Genomic DNA, 22557 nt, shown 5'->3' on the forward strand with positions numbered 1-22557 from the left:
AACAGCCGGGTTACGGAAGAAAAAGCTACATTTCATTTCATGGGACTTTTAACATTAACTTAAAACCTTTAAAGACAGACCTATGTTGTTGTTAACCGAGGTAAAATAGATCAGTATTGCCAATTTCTGTGCCACCCTTGAGAGTTTGAATGGTATCAGTCGATACATGGTAATTTTTAATGTTATCGTTATCGGCCCAATACGAAAATTTGCCAATAAATAAGCCAATAAATAATGGATTATTTCCTTCAGCTGAGACACTTCAGATAAGCAATGTTCACCATGACAGTTTTGAATTGCTTGAAATATGATTGAAATCAATTAAAAAAGGAAAATACAGTTCAGTGCAACATGGTGTCCCCAGAATGTGTCTGAAGTTTCAGCTCAAAATACCCCACATTATTGTAGCATGTCAAATTTGCCCCTATTTGGATGCAAGCACAAACGTGCCGTTTTAAGTGTGTCCCTTTAAATGCAAATAAGCTGCTGCTCCCAGCCTCCTTTCCAGAAGAGGGCGGAGCCTTTACAGCTCATACTTCGGATACTCCGGCAACAACAAAACTGGAGATTATCCCGCAGCCAAAACACAGGAAAAATGGGACCTTTAAGTTGATTCAACTCATCGACTAGCATGTACCGCAATGTTAATCTAAAAATCTTTCAGAACTTTTGTGCAAATCCAGCGTTGAACTGACCCTCGTTTGTGAAGCAGTCCGATGTAAAATGATTAGGCCAAATATATAAACTTTAACGACTTTCTTTGGCACATTGCCTTCATAAATGACATTCAATCATGGTGTCCTCAGTGGCTCAGATCCCAGGAGTCTATGGAGACTCTTATGTCCTTTGGTACATCAATAACAGAACATTTGTAATGTTTTTTTGGTGCAGACATTGTATATCTCCAGCTGCTACAGCAAGAAAACAGAAATGGTGGACTGTGGCAGCTCGCTCACTCATACATATATATATATATATTAGGGGTGGCACGGTTCACAAAACCCACGGTTCGGATCACGGTTTTAGGGTCACGGTTTTCGGTTCTGTACGGTTCTTTTTGTTGTTGTTTTTTATCGTTAACACTCCAGAAATTTACTTCAGCATATGATATATATGGCTTAATCATCCACAATTAGGATACAGTATTAAAAATTGTTATATCAAGTTGTTTTCTAACTGGCTGTCAACCGAGTCCGACACATTGCCGTACATTTTTCATGTTAATCATATCAATTTTGATCAGAACAATGCACTGTGGCTTTAATTCAGCTGACCTGATTAACACATTTCACCAAGTGTCCCGTGTGTTTCACAATCACCATATGACATCCAGCGCTGGGAAAAAATAACATAAAATACACGAAAACACAACACTGCCAGAAGTTTTTGCCCAAACTTCAAAGGCATGTTTAAATTATTAGAACTAGAAGCATATCTTAACTTTTAAATGTTACATTTATCATGTGAACTACTTATATACAGCATGTTATATGAATGTGTGTATGAGACAGAGGGGAACACGGTCGCATTTGCAGCAGATATGTTGCCCTTCATAAATCAAAGCACGAGACAGACAGGGCTCGGAGGAGAACACTGGAAAATGTGACAGACTATATTTGCCTGTCCCACAGATTCACACTCTCACAGACAGACACACACAGACACACACAGACACACACAGACACACACACACACACACACACACACACACACACACACACACACACACACACACACACACACACACACACACACACACACACACACACACACACACACACACACACACACACACACACACACACACACACACACACACACACACACACACACACACAATCTCCCACAGACTCACACACACACACTCAATCTCCCACAGACTCACACACACACACACACACACACATGGGCGTGGAAGTGGGGGGAAAAGTGGACCTGACTACCCAGGGCCCCGTCTAGGGAGAGGGCCCTTTGAAAAGTCTGGAATATATTTTAACATGGAACATGGGGGCCCATCAGGACTGCCTATGCATAGGGCCCAGGATTTTGTGCCACACCCCTGCACACACACACACACACACACACACACACACACACACCAGACACACTCTCTCTCACACCAGCCGCGGTTCAGTGCGAGAGCGGGTGCCGCGCCGCGCGTGCCCGCTGCGCATACACACACTGGCAGTTTGTCTCGCGAGTCGCGCAGCACCCGCTCTCGCACTGCATCTTCCCTGCTATACGATGCTAGCGCATCCTCCAACTCCGGCAGCCTTCCTTATCTCTCCCACTTTCATTTCTACATGTGACGTGACCTGCAGCACTCCACTTTTACTTTACTGTATGTCCACACAAACCTCTTATTTCGCGCGAAAAGGACACCAGCTGTCTGAGGTAACATGCGGGCACGAGGATACATTGCGCAGGCGCGAACCGTGCGACACACACACACCGAACCGACACAAGCGAACCGAACGGTTCGGTTTTTTTCCATGTACCGTGCCACCCCTAATATATATATATATTAGGGATGCAACAATACAGTTAGTCCACGGTTCAATACATACCTCGGTTTTTAACCACGGTTTTCGGTTTGGTTCTGATGGCTTGTCACATCAGTTTTTTGCTATTCTATTCTTAAGCGACAGGAACAGCAAGAGGTTAAGGAGAAAAAAGACTATTTTTTAATTGCAATACTCTTTTATTTTACTTAAAATAATTGAAAAACCTTACTTAAACTTAAAACTTTACTTTAAAAAAATCCTTGTACACATTCCTAGTGTATTGTATAATATATATATATATATAAAGATTTACACTGGCAGCTCAGAGCTGTACAGCAGCATTTAAGTATGAAATTTAATTAGTAAATGTAAAAATAAAACACTACATAGACTTCACTATAAAATATACAGTGATTCTTATTAAAGCTACTGTATTAAAGCTACTGTATTAAAGTCAAGAGCAGTGAGTGATTTTCTCTTTGTCTTTTGTTGTTGTATTAACATTAAATGGATAGTTCACTCAAAAATGAGAAATGAATACAGGTTTGGAACAATATTAGAGTGAGTAAATAATGACATAATTTTAGAGGTGAACTGTCCCTTTAAGGACGGCGTGTTCAGGCTGTGCCGCTGTCAATGTAAGACCTGCACGCATCTAATATACAGACACACCGATTTAACTTTCACTTTAGACATAACCGACTGTGTTTATGTTAACCTTGTGTGTATTTGACAGTATTGGTGCAGTAAGACGACTTAGTCCAGTAATCACGTGTTTGACAAGCGTTTAGTGCGCACGCTCGGAGAAGCGCATGTTAAAACCGCGCACACGCCGGCAAGGCTTAAAAACGCATGCAAATAATGAACTTTCGTGATTGTGAATAACTCTAGTGTTCCGTGAGTATAACTCCACCACTAACGTGTGATGTGAATGTATGTCGCGTTGTTCAGTATTGGGATGGAGGCAAATTATAGAATTTGTAGAAAAATACTTAATTAAATGCAAAACCGAAAAACCGCAATTCACAGGCACGTATTGAACCGTGAAGGCCGTACTGAACGGTTCAATATTATATTGAGAATTGTGGCATCCCTAATATATATAGTAAGAGTAATATAAATATATGTTACATAAGATTAGGGGGAATCTGGAACAGCTTGTTTGAAGAGACTGTTTATGATTTATGGGGATTATATAAAAGAAGTGGATTTTTACCATCATAGGCAGGTTGTTTACACACACAGTGGACACACATCTGTGTTCAAACACCTTCTAAAAGTGAATTTTGCATAAGACAGAGTTTCAAAACAGTCAGATTTCGATTACTGACTAGGGTTTGGAACAGAATTTTGTAACCTACCAGAGAACATCAAGGATTAAGATTGGCCCATCTCAAATTGTGAGAATTCGACACAAAAGACGTTTTCCACGAACAATCTAGCCAGACTGCAAACTTCAGTAGCTCATACCTGACGCCTCTGAGCCCGAGGCTGAATGTACAGACTCTCCCTCCGAGAAGGACACGGACTCGGACTGGGAATCACTGGCCTCGCTGCGAGTGTCGTAGTCATTCGCTTCATTTCCCTCCTGTGGGTCCTCTTCCTCCAGTTCATACTCTTCCTCTTCCTCATCCCCTTCCTCCTCTTCTTCATCAGCATCCTCCTCTTCTTCCTCCTCCACTTCCTTCTCTTCCCCTTCCTCCTGCATGGCTCCTTCCTCTTCGACATCCGAGCAGTTTCCTTCAGAGGAAGCCACAGAGCTGCCAGTCACATATTCTTCTGAATGAGGCTCTTCCTCTCTGGAGGAGCGGCTTGTTCTGCCCGTGCTCTCCTCACTGGTCCTCCGCATCTTCTGAAAACAAGTGCATGTATTACACACCATGCCCAACATATATAATGGATGATTCGTTTTAAAAATATAACTTAAATATGTTTTATCTGCAACATGACCATTTCAATCGTGGTACAATTAGACAGAAATTATGGTAAAAACTACGAAAAAAACAGATACAAATCTGAGTATGTCTGATGTAACATGCCGGCAATCTGATGGTGTGCGTAGCAAAAGAGACAGTTTGAGCACATGTTTCAGACATGTTTCATCAGTCACTTAACACAGCACTATTCTTGGTCAAACTTAAGCCCAATTTATACAGGGCTCGACATTAAGCCTGTTCCTTCGGACAAGTAAATCTGTCATTCACTTGTCCGAGTAAAAAATTAGCTTGTCCGGATTTTTCTTTTTGTGTGTTGTAAATATAATCTATTCTGAAGCAATACCAGTGTTCAATCAGCTTTGACATATTTAAATCTGCATTTGTGATATTTTTAAATTTTTATAAAAGGGCATTTTTCCATTATCTTATTAAATATAGGCTATGCTTCAGCTTTCATTTTACAGTATATTCTTAAATTTGATCTATAAATTAAAGGGTTAGTTCACCCAAAAATGAAAATTCTGTCATTAATTCCTCACCCTCATGTCGTTCGACACCCGTCAGACCTCCGTTCATCTTCGGAACACAAATGAAGATATTTTAGTTGAAATCTGATGGCTGAGAAAGGCCTCCATTGGCACAATGGCACTTTACACTCTCAAGACCCTTAAAAGTTAGTGGTTCTACAATAACTTTATGAATTGGCGAGAATAGTTTTTGTGCGCAAAAAACCCCTAAATAACGACTTATATAGTGATGACGATTTCAAAACAAGGCATCATGAAGCTTCGAAGCGTTATGAATCAGTGAGTCGAATCAGCAGTTTGGCGGTTTGACACGCGATCCGAATCATGATTCGACTCACTGATTCATAACGCTTCGAAGCTTCATGATGCCTTGTTTTGAAATCGTCATCACTATATAAGTCGTTATTTAGGGTTTTTTTACGCACAAAAACTATTCTCGCCGATTCATAAAGTTATTTTAGAACCACTGTAGTGAGATGGACTTTGTAACGACGTCTTTAGTACCTTTTAAGGGTCTTGAGAGTGTAAAGTGCCATTGAGCCAATGGAGGCCTTTCAGAGCCATCAGATTTCAACTAAAATATCTTCATTTGTGTTCTGAAGATGAACGGAGGTCTGACGGGTGTCGAACGACATGAGGGTAAGTAATTAATGACAGAATTTAAATTTTTGGGTGAACTAACCCTTTAAATTAGAATAAGACACTATAGGCTGTTACCAATCAAATTAAATTATTTACACTGAAAAATTACAACTGCATTAAATAATGTTATGAGATTATTTTAAATATTTTTGAATATACAAATAAGAAATGTTGGAAAGATGAAACTAAACCACCAGTAGGTGGCAGCAGGTGACCGTCTTAATGAGTGAGTCATTGAGTCGATTCATTCAAACGGATGATTCATTCAAGAATGAGGCAGTCGTTTACGAATTGAATCTTTGATTCAACCGATTCATTGAAAATCTGAATCATTTAGTAACACGCTGTTGCTGTGAGATGCGTTACGTTTTTGTTGTGATTTGTTTGGAACTATTTTCGCTGCTGAAATGGAACAAAAACAGTCCATATTGCATCTAAAATGTAAGTGACTTCAGGGTTTTTCCTACATTGAAAACTTTTTGGCGGCCGCCAAAGCTTTATTTGATGAGTTATTGTGATTTATGAATGATGTAGAATAGATGTTGCGCTTGTAACTGAGTGACAGAGAGAACGATCAGAGCTCCTCCCCCGCTCGCACTCTCTCTGTCTTCAAAATAAGCATTCTTAGCTTTCTAATATTTCACATATTACGTTAATCAAAATCAAAAGGTCGGAAGACCGAATCCATGTTGCACGTGGCGCTATCAGACGATGTTTTCCTTTAATTACCGCTGGGTGTGAAATGCGCTCCAAAAATATTGACTGATTCTCTGACCAGCTGACATAAACCATACTTTCAATAAATGGGAAACAAATCCTATCCAGTTATGAAGTGTTTTCTGTGTGTTGACAAATCTTTTGCGATGTTCTAACAGACGGGATTCACACACAAAGCGTCTGCTAATGTCCGATTCGCCACCTAATGACTCCTTTGAACCGAATCATTTTAACGACTGGTTAACTGAACTGTCCAACACTGAACTCACGAATCAGTTTATTAATTTACTCTGAACATCTGAAATGAGAACACAAGTGTGCTTACCCCATTTAGCAAGAGTGGGTGAAAGAGTTAGTTTTAATTATCCACAGTCTTTCATCTTATTTATATTCACAATGTGTAGTAAAATAAATCGCCTATAAATCATTAGTTTAGTTTAGACTGGAGTGAGGTGAACCCAGAACAAAGTTGTTATTAGCGAGCTGATAATTTTATGAAATTGTATATGGCAGAAAATTTGGCTATTTGTTCATTTTTTTAATACTACTCTTTAATATTGATATGATTATATACCAAAACAATTATCTGTAAATAGTGTAAAAATGAGGAACAAAAACAAACATCAAGGTATCAAAATAAGATTACAAACTTTCTTTGAATTTATTTATATCACGTGGGTAGGGTACTTTTTTACTGTGCGTGTGTGTGTGTGTGTGTGTGTGTGTATGGATGACCATGTCTGTCAGCCACTACCGAAGACCATTTTTGACCCAGGAAAACCATGCTAATGCATAATCATTATGGGAAGTACTCTAGCCAGACGGGATTGAAACTTTCTGGCTGGAGACCCAAGTTTAGTTTGAAGATGACAAATGTATCAAGCACAATGTTCTCTCACCATTCATGATTTCTAACACACACTCAGTGTTCTTCTGGTCTTGCGTCTGTCAGAGTAGAAACGAAAGCTGCTGCTCTCTGTGTGTTTGTCCGTCGTCTTCAGTGTGTTCTTATGCAACCATATTATGTTCATTAGATCAAAAGATCTGAAAAAGCCCATATATGTACCCTCCCCTCGACGAAATCAGGACATAAGTGTTTGAAAGTGGACAAGAGATGGATTAAAACACCAGGTGTAAACGGGAATGTGTCTCCCTCGTCCACTTGTGATCCAATCGACCAAAACACATGTTTAAAGGTGTCGTATGTAAGAATGATAGCTAGTGGTTGAAATGGGTACTGCGGGACAAATTAAAAATATTGCTTGCCCCGCCCCCTACTCCTCAGACGCGAGTTACCAATTTGAGGACACGCAATTGACAAAGGAAGGCGAGGAGACTTCTGGTGCGTTCACACCAGACGCGAATGACACGATTCGTGCAAGTGATTTACATGTTAAGTCAATGCAGAGACACGAATAGACATTCTGCGGCACGATTCGCGCGAATGAGGCGGCGCGAATCGCTTGAGTTGAAAAATCTGAACTTTGGCGGATATTCGCGCCGCGTTAACCAATCAGGAGCTTGCTCTAGTAGTGACAACAATGAGGAGAAAATCTGTATATTAATATCTGGTTCAGACAATATGATTATCACTGTGATAACATTAAATGACATGAAACACAACCAAGTCTCTTTTTGTAAGATGCAAGTTTATGTTTGATCAATAATACAAAACTATAAGTAAAAGGTATAAGAAGCTATACATGAAATAAAGCAAAAAATTCAGTCAAACATTCAAAGTCAGTGCTAGTCGGCTACAACTGTAACGTAAAGTTATAGCCTAAAAATAAATAAGTAATGAAACTTCACTTTGCCTTCAGCCTAAACGATTTGCCATGGAACAAATTATAGATCCATGAGACGCCACAGAGACATCAGAAGGACTAGCAGATGAAAGGCTGCTCTCGCCGAGGTTAACTCCGAAAACGCCAGATAAAATCGCTCTCTTTATAAATAAACCACACATTTGAGCTTTAAACAACTACATTATCGCCTGAAAAAGTCTTAAAACTACGTTTTGTCACACATTAACAGTAGATTTTAACAAAAAAAGACGTGTAAACACAGCCCATGTCAGCCATTTCTCAACGAGACGAGCCGCTGGCAGAAGCCCCGCCCATGACGAGAATTCACGTCAGTTGTGAAGTGAATGTCACCCGCGAATGAAGCGAGTAAACTCAAAATATTCAAACGTCCACCTTCACGCGAATAGCATAAATCGCGTCCGGTGTGAAAGCCACATTACACACTATTAGTTAATTAGTTGATTTATCCGCATTTTAATGTGCTTCCGCTCTTAGAGATTTTTAGATGGATGCCGAGGCTTTTTTTTGCCTGTTTACTTGATGGACACCAATTACATTTTTAGAGTGAAAAATAAAATCTTAAAGGGTTAGTTCACCCAAAAATGAAAATTCTGTCATTAATTACTCACCCTCATGTCGTTCGACACCCGTAAGACCTCCGTTCATCTTCAGAACACAAATGAAGATATTTTAGTTGAAATCTGATGGCTCTGAAAGGCCTCCATTGGCTCAATGGCACTTTACACTCTCAAGACCCTTAAAAGGTACTAAAGACGTCGTTACAAAGTCCATCTCACTACAGTGGTTCTACAATAACTTTATGAATTGGCGAGAATAGTTTTTGTGCGCAAAAAGACCCTAAATAACGACTTATATAGTGATGACGATAAATTGATGACGATAAAGTGATTCGACTCACTGATTCATAACGCTTCGAAGCTTCATGAGGCCGTGTTTTGAAATCGTCATCACTATATAAGTCGTTATTTAGGGTTTTTTTGCGCACAAAAACTATTCTCGCCAATTCATAAAGTTATTGTAGAGCCACTGTAGTGAGATGGACTTTGTAACGACGTCTTTAGTAACTTTTAAGGGTCTTGAGAGTGAACCGTGCATTGTGCCAATGGAGGCCTTTCAGAGCCATCAGATTTACACTAAAATATCTTCATTTGTGTCTGAAGATGAACGGAGGTCTGACGGGTGTCGAACGACATGAGGGGAAGATATTAATGACAGAATTTTCATTTTTGGGTGAACTAACCCTTTAATGCAAAAACCCTCCTCTCTTACCTCTGTCAGCTCTGGTAGCAGGGGTTTGATCCGCCTCTGGGAGTCTCTGCTGCGGGACAGGCCTTTTTCACTATATCCTTTAGGCAGATCAGCCCGGGATCCTCTTCCAGCGTGGTTCTTTCTGTCATCATAGAGGTCTTCTGGTGCGTGTCTTCCTCTGGGATTGCTCGTCTTTTTGCTGTTTGATCCAGAAGAAGGCGTAGCTCTCTTTAATTGCTGTCTGGTAGTGTGTCCTGAGGCTCTGAGCCGCTTTGCATCCTGACTGTCTCCTCGATCGTGCTTCCTTTTAGATCCTGAGGCATAAGGTAAAGGATCAGTTACAGAGCTAGACATAAAATTTGGCATGAAATGGAAATTTCAATTGTCTTTTGTTCCATATTGTGGCGAGTGAACCGGCTTCTCCAACGAGGGGACTTAAAGTGGTGGTAAAACACATTCTTTTGAAGGCTTGACTGTGTTTGTGGGGTGCACTGTAACATGTGTTCATGCTTCGTTTAAAAAAAAAATGCCTTATTTTTCATATATTTGACCTTTATTCTACACTGCTCTGTCCCTCCTTGTAAAACGGTCTGATGGTTTCCGGGTTGTATGAAGCCGGTCCCTCAAAAATACGCAGTGGGCTCAGATTGGTTAGCTGGCCCAGTGTGTTCTGATTCGCTAAACGCCTAGTGCACGTATGTCGGAAACGTCACGCCCCTTACCTTTATCGGAGGCTGTGCTTTGGTCAGTGTTAGAAACAACGGCGTCAATAAAACCATACCAATCTGAGCCTGAATCAGACCCAGAACATTTGAGTGAAGATGATCGAGCAGAACCTGTTCAGTCCTCAAGTGTAAAGACTGCGGATCTACAATGATCGCTACTGAATGGCACTTTAACTTTTGTATTTTTAGAACGATTATAGCCAAATATCTGTCACAAGAACTAACCCAAAACAAACACTAAGCACTGGCTTTAAACTAGTAAGTTAGCCAAATCACACACAGAACCATGTTTAGCATGCCTGTAGATAAACAACACATAAAAGCTCTAATCAAAGAATCATTTACACTAATGCCAGGTTCGCTGTTGAGATTTTAACGTAAGTGTTTGTAACGTTAGGTGTTCGTCGGATAACGTTAAGTATGAATGAGCATTTAACAGACTGGTTTGCAGAACAGCGCTGTCATCTGTTTACTTCCTACAACCTATTACAGGAAAACACATCGATGAAAAATAAATCAGACTTACAGGTTGTGGCCCGTAAACAGCTTCTGTTTGTAAATCCAGCTTTCAGGACAAGCCGTTGTGCATATCCTGTATTGAACTCGCGAAGTTTGTGGAAGTTTGTGTTGTCCTCCGTGAAATGTGCAGCGCGCGCGTCGTGCATCCACGCACTGGCAGTGTTTTTTTCACGCAGCTGACGTTGTGCAAATCTGGCATTGAAATCGCGAAGACGGTGGATGTTTTCCTCTGTTAGATGTGCTGCAGGAAGCCCCGCACGCGCCTGATTCCCCGCTGACTCAAACACGCGTGCATATAACATGCTGTATGTTAAACGCTCTGCAACGCACCCCAGTCCCAAGGAAGGCTGAACAGAGCAAGTACCCCAGACCTGCAATCCGGATGAAAATAACAGCGTTTCCTCGGCATCGCGGCAACAACACTCCAGCCTACTAACCACAACAGCGCCGCGATACAAAATGGCCTCACCCCCCCTTATTTAATATTCTCGGAGGAGGGGTTTATGTAAATATTGGGCCTGGTGATGTCACCAACCCTGGAGGAATGTGTGTAGTCGCCTACTGGCCGTTTGCTGTAGTTCTTAGAAACTGATTTCTTTAAAAGCAAATATCTCCCTTTGCTTTAAACTTTGAACGTTGTAACTTTGCAGATGTTGTTTATGCTCAAGCAGCAACATTACACGTTAGCTAAAGTTAGAATAGTGAAATCGTGGTTTACCACCCCTTTAATATTGTCCATGGAGAATTGATTGGATTGTTGTGGTTTTCTATTGGTCGATCTAATGTGATTGACAGGTTACCCCGCCCTCACACCAGTAAACATGTCATCAGAGAAGAGATGTTGCAAGAGTGAAGTTATTTATACGAAAGATTATGAGAAACATGAAATTAATTCATAATAATGATGTGCATAGTGCACACAGATAAATAATTTATAATAAATAGTTGAGCTACAAGCAGTGGATTGACTACAGTATCTAAAATAAATGACTTGGTTTACTAGTGTGAATAGTTTGTCTAAATCGGATGCATTGTGAATAAAATCTGATCCGGTCAATGCTTTAAAATGGTACCTTTTTTCTCATTGACATCATGTTCGCTCTCAGGGTTGTAGAGCTCATCATCCTGGTCAGGAGCATCAGTCAAAATGTCTTCCAGCACATTGACTTCCCCATCTGGAAATCAAAGCACACAAATTTTGCATTTTAATTTTAAGTATATTGGCATGTTTTAGGTCACTCACACCAACATGACACACAATACAATAGAATATGTTCGTCACTATATATTACTGATAAAAATATTAATACACAATTTTAAACAAATTCGTGTAAAACATGTATGTGCAAATGCATCCATTGTTAAGACTTCAAATATTTAAGTTACATAACATGTGCGCTATATAATATATAAAGCATAATATGTCTATTTTTGATGCATAACTTACTCACACGTGTCATATACGACAAATAAATAAAACTTATGTTTATCTATACAATTATATTCATATAAACAAAACCCTCCATGATACGTTAGCATCATGCTAAGCTAATAATCGCTGTTATGTTTCCTCAACAAATGTATATCCATGTCTAGGGAGAATGTGGATGGATTTAAGTAAAAAACTGAATGAATAACCAACAGCTACTCGTTTATATAATTAGAAATAAAAAACACAGATGACGACTTTTGTTAACAAATCTGTGGCTTGGCTACAGGTAAAAAAAATCGTTTACCTTTCTCATCTCTCCTGTCGACGGACATCTTCAGCCCCCGTGGAATTAACACACTTTAAGGCCCCCCTTCTCTCTCTCTCGCTTTCTCTAGATTTGTTAATAACTCTGTTAATTCGTCGATACTTTAGAAAATGTAACACACACCATTGAATGTTTTGTGCTTTGAGTGTGTTTGTCTGCTTTAAAATGGCGGATCTCTTCCTCCCGCATCGCAGTGTGAATGAGGGTTGCCAAATCTTCAGGTTATCACGCCTTTGTTGTGTGTAAGTTTATTTACCATCAATGTTGATACTTTTATCATATATTGCTGAACATATTGTTTTTAATATTGTCCCAGTCCCTTGTTGAAATCTAGCAATAATAAAATATTTATTTGTTCTTTTTTTATCCAAACAGTCAATCATCGAAATGTTTTGGCTTTTAGTATGTATAAGCTATTGTACTAAAACAATGACAAAATTCACATTTAGAAGATATAAGCTTGATTTTAATGACATCACTCTGCACTTCAGCTTCTCATCAGATTTTCTGTCCAATCAAATGCGCTCTAAAATCTGAAGCCTCCCCTATATTAAACAGGCGCTGAAGCAGTGGCTGAAATCAGTCACTTGTTCACAAATGTACTATTTTGAACATGATGAATGGCAAATAGTGCACTATATAGGGGATAGGGAATGATCACAGTGTAAATATGCTTTCCATTGGGGCATATGAAGTCTGGTTTCACGTTAGTGTCACACAAACCGCTGAAGCTCCGGTCCAGAGACACGATAGCACAGAGCGGATTATGTGATCGAGTCGGTTTCAATTGTGAATTGTGTGTGTTTGAATTGTGTACAGAAAAAAAGTAGGTTAGGAGGAGAAACAGTAAGAGATTATGAGGAAACTGGCTTTACCGAGCTCAAAGGCTCTGGGCCAGCTGTGATATAAAAATAAACGCAATTGGCTGTTTTTAAAAAGGGGAGGAGCTTTTTCAGTGGAAATTACGTCTTTTTAAGGCACTTCAGTGGGACTTTAATGTTTATTGTATGGAATAATCGGTAACACTTTACAATAAGGTTTCATTAGTTAACATTAGTTAATGTGCTAACTAACATGAACTAACCATGAGCAGTACATTTGTTACTGTATTTGTTCATCTTTGTTAACGTTAGTTAATAAAAAATACAGCTGTTCATGGTTTGTTCTTGTTAGTTCACAGTGCATTAACTAATGTTAACAAGATTTTGTTGTAAATGTTGAAATGAACAGTTTATTATTAATTCATGTTAATTAATGTAGTTAACTAATGAACCTTATTGTAAAGTGTTACCGAATAATCTTTTTTTTGTCCCAGTTTTGGCGTAATTTAGTATATTAGTCCCCAAAAGCACAGCACTGATGAAATTTAGATTAAAAAAAAACTACATCAAAATGACTGCCCCTTTCCCTCCAACCAGATTTTTTTGAGGATTTTCAGATTGAGTGACTGGTGCTTTGGTCGACAAAATCAGAAGCATGGATTGCAAATTTATTTGCATGACATTTACATGGCCATTCTATGTTGTGAAAATATTCAAAGCAAAATGGCATGACACAGTAGGACTTATTTTAGAAAGGAAATTTAAAAGTATAAGTTATAATCAATAAATTATAAATAATTTACCACCATTGTGTGAATAATATGTAATCATGTAATCCATAAAGTCACAGTAATCCAGATGACATGTAATCAGTTACTTCCCAGAACTTCCTGTTACCCTTCTTATAGGACAAGCGACATCGAAATTCAAATAATGTGTTTATTTTACAGGAACATTCACATGTAATTGTTTCATTAAAGGTGCTTTATGTAATTTTTTGGCTGAAGTAAACCATAACAATGCATCATGTTTGCAGAGATTTAGGAAACATGCTAAGTGTAAGTACTTGTTTCTCAGCCAGTTATTCTTCTTTGAAATGTGCATTCGGGTAAAAATGTCTGTTTTTGTTTTGGTCTGTGATCCCGCCCACTGCTAATTTACCCAATAGTATTTCAACACCCGGGTTGCCAGTTGGTGGAAAACACAGCATATTGGGTCAGATATGAACTGGGTTGTAGATCACAGTTGCGTACTCAATCTGGCAACCTGTGTGAGGGTGGAGTCTGAGGAGGAGGGACGGGGAAATAACTCCCTCCAATATTTTGACTTTAGACTGCAGTACCCAATTCAACCACTAGCTGCTACTATTATATACCATGCACCTTTAAGAAATACACTGGCCATCACACACATGTGTGGACACACATGCCGCATCTCTGTGGAAATGTATTGATACATTCACTCTTTTTTATTCTTTTGTGCATCAGGACGAGTCTTTCTGAAACATTTACGGAAGAAGAAACTGCATGTTTTAATGAAGAGGAATGTGATCAGTGCAACAACTGAGAGTAAAAAGGCCATTACGTCCAGGCAGTGGTACTGATACCAGCTCAGGTCATGTGCCTGAACTCGTAGATGTTTAGCTCCTTTATTCCGCATCACAAATTCGATCCAGAAAACTGCCTGGTCCAGAGGCTTCATCGGCTGATCATGGTGGATTCTGGACAGTCTTTTGATGCTTTCTTTGTACCTGATTAGAGAAGAAACAGAAGAAATGCTTAACAAAAGACAAGCTCTAGAAAAGTACAAAAGTTTCTAAATATATTGACAAGCTTTGCTTTGAACTAGAGTGTTTTTCTATGACATCAGGATTAAAGAGAAGAATGTAGGTGGCCGTTGTAATCCAGTGACCAAAAAGAAAACTCAAATGTACATTTATATACTCTAAAGGCCCTTTCACACCGGACGCGTAACGAAAAAGCGAAGCGGAAAGACGAATATTTTGTGTGCGAATAGTTCGCGTCAAAACCATTCACATCAGCCGCGACACGAATTTGCGACGTCTGTGACGTTCCAGAGCTCCAACAATTCCCAAACATTTGCTGCGACAGCTGAGAAAACACGGGACACTTCATCATCCAGTGAAGACGAGCCTTTCATTTTATTTAAAAGACAGAAGAGAAGGTTTTGGCTGCACCCAGTCTTAGAGAGTCTGAATGGGAGTATGCTAATCTACATGAGCTAAAACTTTATCATGGCCGGTTCTACGCTTACTTTCAGATGTCCGTGAGACAATTTAAAGGTGCTCTAAGCGATGTCACACGTTTTTTAGGCCAAAAAAATGTTTGTCACATGCAGGCTGGACCACGAAGCACAACAAACAGTGCTCCAGCCAATAGCCGACAAGAATGATTTGGGGGTGGAAATCAGTCTTGTTGGCTATTGGCTGGAGCACTTTTAAGGAGCTCATCCATCCATGACTTGACTTCACCATCCAGTTAGGTACATCCCTGATTTCCCCTTCAAAGTCAGTCAGAAATCTTGGAGTTACATTTGATGACCAGTTGTCCTTCAGAGAACACATTGCTAAGACAGCTCGCTCGTGCAGGTTTGCGCTCTACAACATCAGGAAGATCAGACCGTTCCTAACAGAACACACAACCCAGCTTCTCGTCCAGGCCCTGGTTATTTCTAGACTTGACTACTGCAATGCGCTTCTGGCTGGACTCCCATCTTGTGCGATCCAAACACTTCGAATGATCCAGAATGCAGCGGCACGTCTGGTCTTCAACGAGCCCAAAAGGACCCACGTCACACCTCTCTTCATCTCTCTGCACTGGCTACCACTCGCTGCTCGCATCAAGTTTAAGGCGCTGACGCTCGCCTACAGAGCCACCATGAGCTCAGCTCCGGCATACTTTGACTCGCTTCTACGACTCCACACCCCCACCAGAAGCCTTCGCTCGGCTAAGGAGCGAAGGCTTGTGGTACCATCACAGAGAGGCAAAAAATCCCTTTCCAGAAAATTTTCATTCAACGCTCCCAGCTGGTGGAACGATCTTCCCACCGCCATCCGAAACGGTGATTTGTTGACAACTTTCAAAAGTCAACTCAAAACTCATCTCTTCCATAAGCACTTAACCTCTTAAAAAAAAAAAAAAAAAAAAAAAACTCTTTCTTCCCTTTTCCCTCCCTACTCTAGCCTGTGCTACACTGAGAAATGTACACGGACTCAGTATTTCAGGCACTTGTTACGCTCACTCGACTCTTCACGACCAATCGCTTATTGTACCCCGAAATTGTAAGTCGCTTTGGATAAAAGCGTCTGCTAAATGCATAAATGTAAATGTCCTCCAGAGACAGTAGCACCGCATCTGACGAGGCACACACACACTTCAGGAACCAATCGATCCGGAGCAGCTGTGTTTCCAGTTGAGTCACAATGTAAACATTTAAGTGCCACAGTCATATATACTGATGGAAACACATTCACTTTCTATAGTCGGACACAATTAGGTAAGAAAAAAATCAACGAGTTTTAACTCAAAAGGTGATGTTATCGTTGTCTGTAGCCTACAGTGGGCAAACACAACTGCATCTGTACACCTGTAACTACAACTACAGCTGTAATCTCATGAGAATGCGATACCTGGCAAAGGTTAATGTTGATTGAATGGCTAATGACATCTACTGGACATTTCGTGACCTTTGTTTCCTTGTATGTGATTGGTTTAACCTTTTCTGTCGCTGCGAGAGTTTTAAAAAAATCGACATCGAAACGAATAAAATAAAAATTGTTTTTTCGCCACAGCACATTCGCATTCGGTGTGGAAGCTCTCATTACACAAACAACTTTGTTTCGATGTCGATTTTTTAAACTATTATATTGTATATTATGGTTTTAAAATTAAAAGCTCGTCTTCACTGGATGATGAAGTGTCCGTGTTTTATCAGCTGTCGCCGCAAATGTTTGGGAATGTTGGAGAACTATTCGAGAAATATTCGCACACAAAATATTCGTTTTTCCGCTTCGTTTTTTCGTTACGCGTCCGGTGTGAAAGGGCCTTTATGTGTATTATTTTGCATGAGTTTCTGTTTTTGTTCAAAAACCAATATAAGTGTAGTAATACACAAACAAACCCTCTGACTGAAAAACACGGTTTTAGGATTAATTTTAGGGTTGTTTCTAAATTAAGGAAAATAACTGGTAGAGGCCATTGGTAAGTTTATGAAAGACTTAACTCACGAGGGATTATTTAAGACAGTCTTGAGAGCATCCGCCAGGTCTTTGGACTCCATTGTGTTGATATCAAGAACAACAGCAGCTCCTTTGGTTTTCATGTGCATCATGTTATCAGGCTGGTCACCAAACAGTGGCAAACCCACCATTGGGACTCCATGATAAATAGCCTCATACAGTCCATTTGTCCCGCCATGGGTAATGAAGGCCTTTGTTTTTGGATGTCCTGTCAGATAGAATGAAGTCAGTATCTGACACCAATTATTGTGTATAATGAGCACACATGACAACACTTTCCTTACCAAGCAAATCATTCTGTGGCATCCAGTTGTAGAGTTTTGTATTGGGGGCGAGAGTTTCTGGTGTTTTTCCACTGTAACGCCAAACAACCTGTGAAAATACACATATGGAGACAGTACTGAGCATATGAACACCTAAGCAACAGAAAAGTTGTGTTGTATGTATACCGGTAAACCTTTTAAAGGGATAGTTCACCCAAAAAACTTTGGATAGGGAGACCGAAATATCTCAGGTTTCATTAAAAATTGTGTTGAAGATGAAAGAAAGACTCATGGACTTGTAACTGCATGAGGTTGAGTAACTGATGACAGAATTACACACCTTTTGTGGGATCTGACCAAGAGCAGAAGCAATAGTGTTTGCTTTTTCCATTGTCAGGTTGTTGATCATGGAACCCAATGAGAAAACAACAACGCCATGATCTCCTGAGCTCTGAACAAACGTCTCCAGTTCCTAAAAGACACACACACAACCACATACTTTAACACAAAAACAGAACACAAGACTTGAATCACCATTTATACAGGAAATAACAATTGTGGGGGAAATAAATGTATCACTCTTGAAAGAGTTCATTCTGGTTCTGAACCCACAAAAAACACATGTGCTCTAACTGCCCTATATTTCCACGAAGATGTCAAGTTTCGGATGGTTTGCATGACACATTTTACCCCTGCTGGTAGATGGCATAATTGCAGCAGCTGGGTCAAAAAAAAATCCCCCTAACTCGTTCTAAAGTAGCTGTGTATTTTAACAAGATGACATTTACTGCAAGCAACATGAAAATTGCAATTATTTCATTACATTGTTCATTATAACGGAGACATGATGAAACTCAAAAAAGTTTAGCTTTCCCCCAAGAAACTTTGTGTTCAATCGCAAAGAACTCAAAAGTTTTGCGAGCGAAAGCAATGTTGGTTATTGCCTAGTCTCATGTAGCCAGAGCTTTAAACTGACGGCAGAAAGTCTTGACTTCATCGCAGATTTCATTGGTCAAGGACCGCACAAGAGCTGACCAACATGTAAATCAACCAATCACAGTTTGTTTTGTTCCGCATTTATGTTAAGGGGCGAGAAAATGTAAGTCGATGTCCATACAATAACAATGTTCATACAATAACCGATGTGCATCTAAAAAATAATGCATTTAAAAACATTGTGCAGGTTTACTGCAACAATGGCACCGCAATATACTTTACATACTTTTTAAAATCCAGCGTTTAGTTGATCCTGATAAGCGCTCATTGTCACAGTTGTAAACATGAAGGCTTTCTTTGGCTTCACAGCGGCTTCGTTTCCAGATGGACCGTTAAAATTCACTTTGAACATAAATGTGTGTTGGCAGTGTGTGTATAGAACCACCCCATAATGGTAAAAATCCACCCACTTAACCCCTTTTCATAAGCAGTGTCTCAGAACAAGCCGCTTGCAGATTCCAGCAGTGATGTCACATTGTTGAGGCCCCGCCCACAGCGGCTGGCAGGCTCCGCCCTCAGTGAGCTTTACACAGTCAGCTATGTTGACCACCTCGCCAGAGCATTTAACAGCAGCATTCAAGCACTGTAAAAAAAATTCAGGTCTCCAATTGAACATTTTCTATTGACTGATCACATCTAAATTTTTCAGTTGGCCAAATTTAATTTCTGTGAATTGATGCAATTTAATTCACAGAAATTCAATTTGGTCAACTGAAAAATTTAGATGTGATCAGTCACTAGAAAATTTTCAATTGGAGTCCTGATTTTTTTTTACAGTAAGTAAGAAATGTATTCTTATTAAAGCTTCTAAAGTTATTCAGTCGAGAGCAGTGAGTGATTTTCTGTTTGTCTTTTGTTGTTTGATTCATATTAATATATCAGGAGGTACTGTATATTATGCTTCTGTCACTTTAATACACAGATCTGACATGTGATTTCTTTACGTTCACAGACATAACCGACTGTGTTTATGTGACCTGTGTGTGTTTGTGACATAACCTTGTGTGTATTTGACAGTTTAAGCGCAATAAGACGTGAAAGAGAACTTAGTTTAACACTCACAGGATGCTCCGTCTGACACACAACTTTCTGTGCGCGTGCTTCGGGTGTGTGTGAGCGCTCAGAAAACCATATATCAGAAGTTTAGACTGATATGACTTTAAAAAGCATACAGATAATAAACTTTCATGATGATGAAGAACTGCATTGTCCCGTGAGCGCGATAGAGATGATCATCAAAACCAAACAGATGTTTTAGTTTTTGGCAGAGTATCGGAGGCACGAGATGTACTGGCTCCGCCCTCTTCTGGAAAGCAAGCAGCAGCTCATTTGCATTTAAAGATACATGCACGAAAACAGCATGTTTTTCCTTCCATGCGATAATCAATGATCTGTGGGGTATTTTGAGCTGAAACTTTACAGACACATTCTGGGGACGCCTGAGACTTTACTATTAAATCTTGTAAAAAGGGGCATAATAGGTCAACTTTAAAGAACGCGACACGTCTCCCAGAAAACTTGTAACCATGTTTAGCATGATAATCAACTCTTTAAAAGTGTAAATAGACCCCCGAAACAAATCAGAAGAGCAGATATTACAAAATAATAGGGCAAATCAAAGTCATGACCTTTGACAGAGGTTTGGCAGGTTTGCAGTGCAGTCCTCCAACAAATTTAAAATTAGGCAGGAGTGGACGTGGATACTCAAAATCCCAGTAAGTTCTAATGAACCAGATGTCAGCTTTTCCCATGGTCTCACACATTGTTGTAGGTTTGCCTGTGACATACAGAGAAGTCTACTCAGTTGATGCACAGTAGCTCACAAGATTAAACAATATCTGGAAGACTAGCCTACTGCACAATTAATGCATAAAAGTTGGCACAGATCAAACAACAAAAAAAAACAATTACCCAATATTTCAGTGTAAAGCGGATCAATAAACCACGGCATTAATAGCAATACACTGGAATACATGATGTAGTAGAGCATGTTTTCTACTCTCTCTGTGAAGCTCATACGGTCAGTGAGGTGACCGTGCGTAGCGACTGCAGGAACATAGGATGGTGGTGTGGGGAGCTGACCACAAAACCGCTCGAAAGTATACGCGAACATCGCACGCATTGAGAGGACGTGCGGGATCTTCAGCGTCTCTGCCATCAAGTCAGCGAATGGCATCATCGGATCAGACAAAAGCACATCATAATGAGATTCCCGAAGTGTGCGCAAAAGATCCTCATTGTGGAACAGGCCCTTGTAAAATTCATCAAAGAGCCCCTTGAACTTGGGCATCAGTCGCCAGAGCTTGAGGACTCTCTCATATGTGGTGCCTGGGTCATTTATCCAGGGATGAATCGCCTCATGCAATATAGCACTGGCCTCTTCTTTCTTCATGTTGACTGTAAACACTTTATAGTTGAACTGCTCCTTCCGTGTGTACTGTACAGTAGGCGATGAAGAACTGACCAGAACCGTCACGCTGTGGTTCTTCTCAACTAACGCGTCTACGATTGAACGCATGTTGTGCCAGTGGCTGAACTCGCCTGGCAACACCAAAACCCTGCCAGCCTCTACTCCACACAGCAGCACGAGCACAAATATAGTCCCAGAAATCATGCTGAAGTGTTTGTGCTTTTGGATAAGTGCAGTGTGATCTGGTGAACACAGCACAGGCAGAGCCTTTGAGTAAACAGATGCAAAGTTCAGATTGAACGCTAGATAGTCATGTGATTAATGTAGACTTCAGTTTGAGGAAGTTAGAGTGAGAGAGACAGAACTGCGGTCTCTCTACATGCATTGATTGATTTAGATGTTTATAAAACCAGTGTTGGGTAAGTTAGCCTACTATAACAAAAAGTAATTAATTATTAGCTCATCCTTAATTAGATTACTAATTACTCTTTCGAAAACTAATTTGTATATCAGCCTCAACCAGTTGAACAAAACAAGGATAGACATGAAACTGCTCTTTTAATTCTTTCAAATAAACAATATAAGAATGCATAATTTATTCTTGAACTGATAAATGTATTTAATGAGAGACGGTCATATTAAAAACATACATTTTGACATTAGACATTACATTTTGATGGTAATTATAAAGTCCTCATGAAATCAAAAATTACATTTTTTGGCTTTTAATTTGAATATGTTAGCCTTACTTGTGCGTTCACACCAGATGCGACTTTGCGTGAATAAATCACACTATTCACGCGTAGTTGGACGCTTGAACATTTTGAGTTTACTCGCTTCATTCGCGCGTGACTTTCACTTCACAAGAGACGCAAATTCATGTAATGGGAGGGGCTTCTGCCAGCCGGCTCGTCTCGTTGCGAAATGGCTGACATGGATTGTTTTCAAATACGGCGAATAAACTCAATTTGCCGGCTTTAACTAGCTTTTAGTCTCAATAGGCTCTGTATAGCACAAATTGAGTAAAGAGCGTTTTTTACAATTTACCAGATTGTCCGACCTCCTCACTAACTTTCTTCCAAGCAAGATCCTTTTTATTCATGTTTCTATAAAGTACGAAGATGTATCGTACAGCTCCGGGTATCCAAATATGATTTTGTCCTCATTGTTGTCACTACTAGAGCAAGCTCCTGATTGGTTAACGCGGCGAATCGCACCGCAGAATGTCTATTCGCGTCTTTGCATTGACTTAACATGAAAATCACTTGCGCTTAACGCTTCATTTGCATCTGGTGTGAACGCACCATTACAGTTATCTATAAGCAGGTGTGCTCAAAACAATGACAACATTGTGGGGTCTACGTTTTTTTTAAACGCGACTAAATGAAAAGAGGTTTTACTGTTATA

General features: G+C 39.9%; 2 protein-coding genes across 4 annotated transcripts in view; both read right to left on the reverse strand.

Annotated features, from left to right (window-relative positions):
* ythdc1 (YTH N6-methyladenosine RNA binding protein C1) overlaps nt 1-12594 on the reverse strand; it is a 37951-nt gene extending 25357 nt beyond the window's left edge. Inside the window, exons 1-4 of one of the 3 annotated variants that reach the window (XR_013816419.1) lie at nt 12382-12594; nt 11719-11820; nt 9423-9715; nt 3975-4356 (exon numbers count right to left, since the gene is read on the reverse strand). Coding sequence is in view for 2 of the 3 variants with exons in the window: in XM_079815936.1 (XP_079672062.1) it covers nt 3975-4356; nt 9423-9715; nt 11719-11820; nt 12382-12409 (805 nt within the window). In the remaining variant the exon portion in view is untranslated. The remainder of the gene's footprint in view (nt 1-3974; nt 4357-9422; nt 9716-11718; nt 11821-12381) is intronic. The other 2 variants (XM_079815936.1, XM_079815937.1) reach the window with 2 other exon arrangements.
* Nucleotides 12595-13859: 1265 nt separating this feature from the next.
* On the reverse strand, nt 13860-21406 carry LOC307125808 (UDP-glucuronosyltransferase 2A1-like). The gene is made up of 6 exons (XM_079815947.1): nt 20652-21406; nt 20369-20517; nt 18085-18216; nt 17766-17853; nt 17470-17689; nt 13860-14973 (listed from the first exon to the last, which is right to left on the reverse strand). Exons 1-6 carry the CDS (start codon nt 21352-21354, stop codon nt 14682-14684), a joined length of 1584 nt encoding a protein of 527 aa, XP_079672073.1. The 5' UTR covers nt 21355-21406; the 3' UTR covers nt 13860-14681.
* Nucleotides 21407-22557: the final 1151 nt, after the last annotated feature.

This window comes from Gobio gobio (genome assembly GCF_949357685.1).
Source record: "Gobio gobio genome assembly, chromosome: 4".
Lineage (NCBI taxonomy): Eukaryota > Metazoa > Chordata > Actinopteri > Cypriniformes > Gobionidae > Gobio > Gobio gobio.

What these genes read in the sequence shown, in the direction of transcription:
- LOC307125808 (XM_079815947.1), bottom strand. Translation starts at nt 21,354, where the DNA reads ATGATTTCTGGGACTATATTTGTGCTCGTGCTGCTGTGTGGAGTAGAG. An exon ending in TTGGTCAGATCCCACAAAAG is followed by an intron (nt 17,854 to 18,084) that starts GTGTGTAATTCT and finishes GTATTTTCACAG; the next exon opens with GTTGTTTGGCGTTACAGTGG. An exon ending in GCCACAGAATGATTTGCTTG is followed by an intron (nt 17,690 to 17,765) that starts GTAAGGAAAGTG and finishes TCTATCTGACAG; the next exon opens with GACATCCAAAAACAAAGGCC.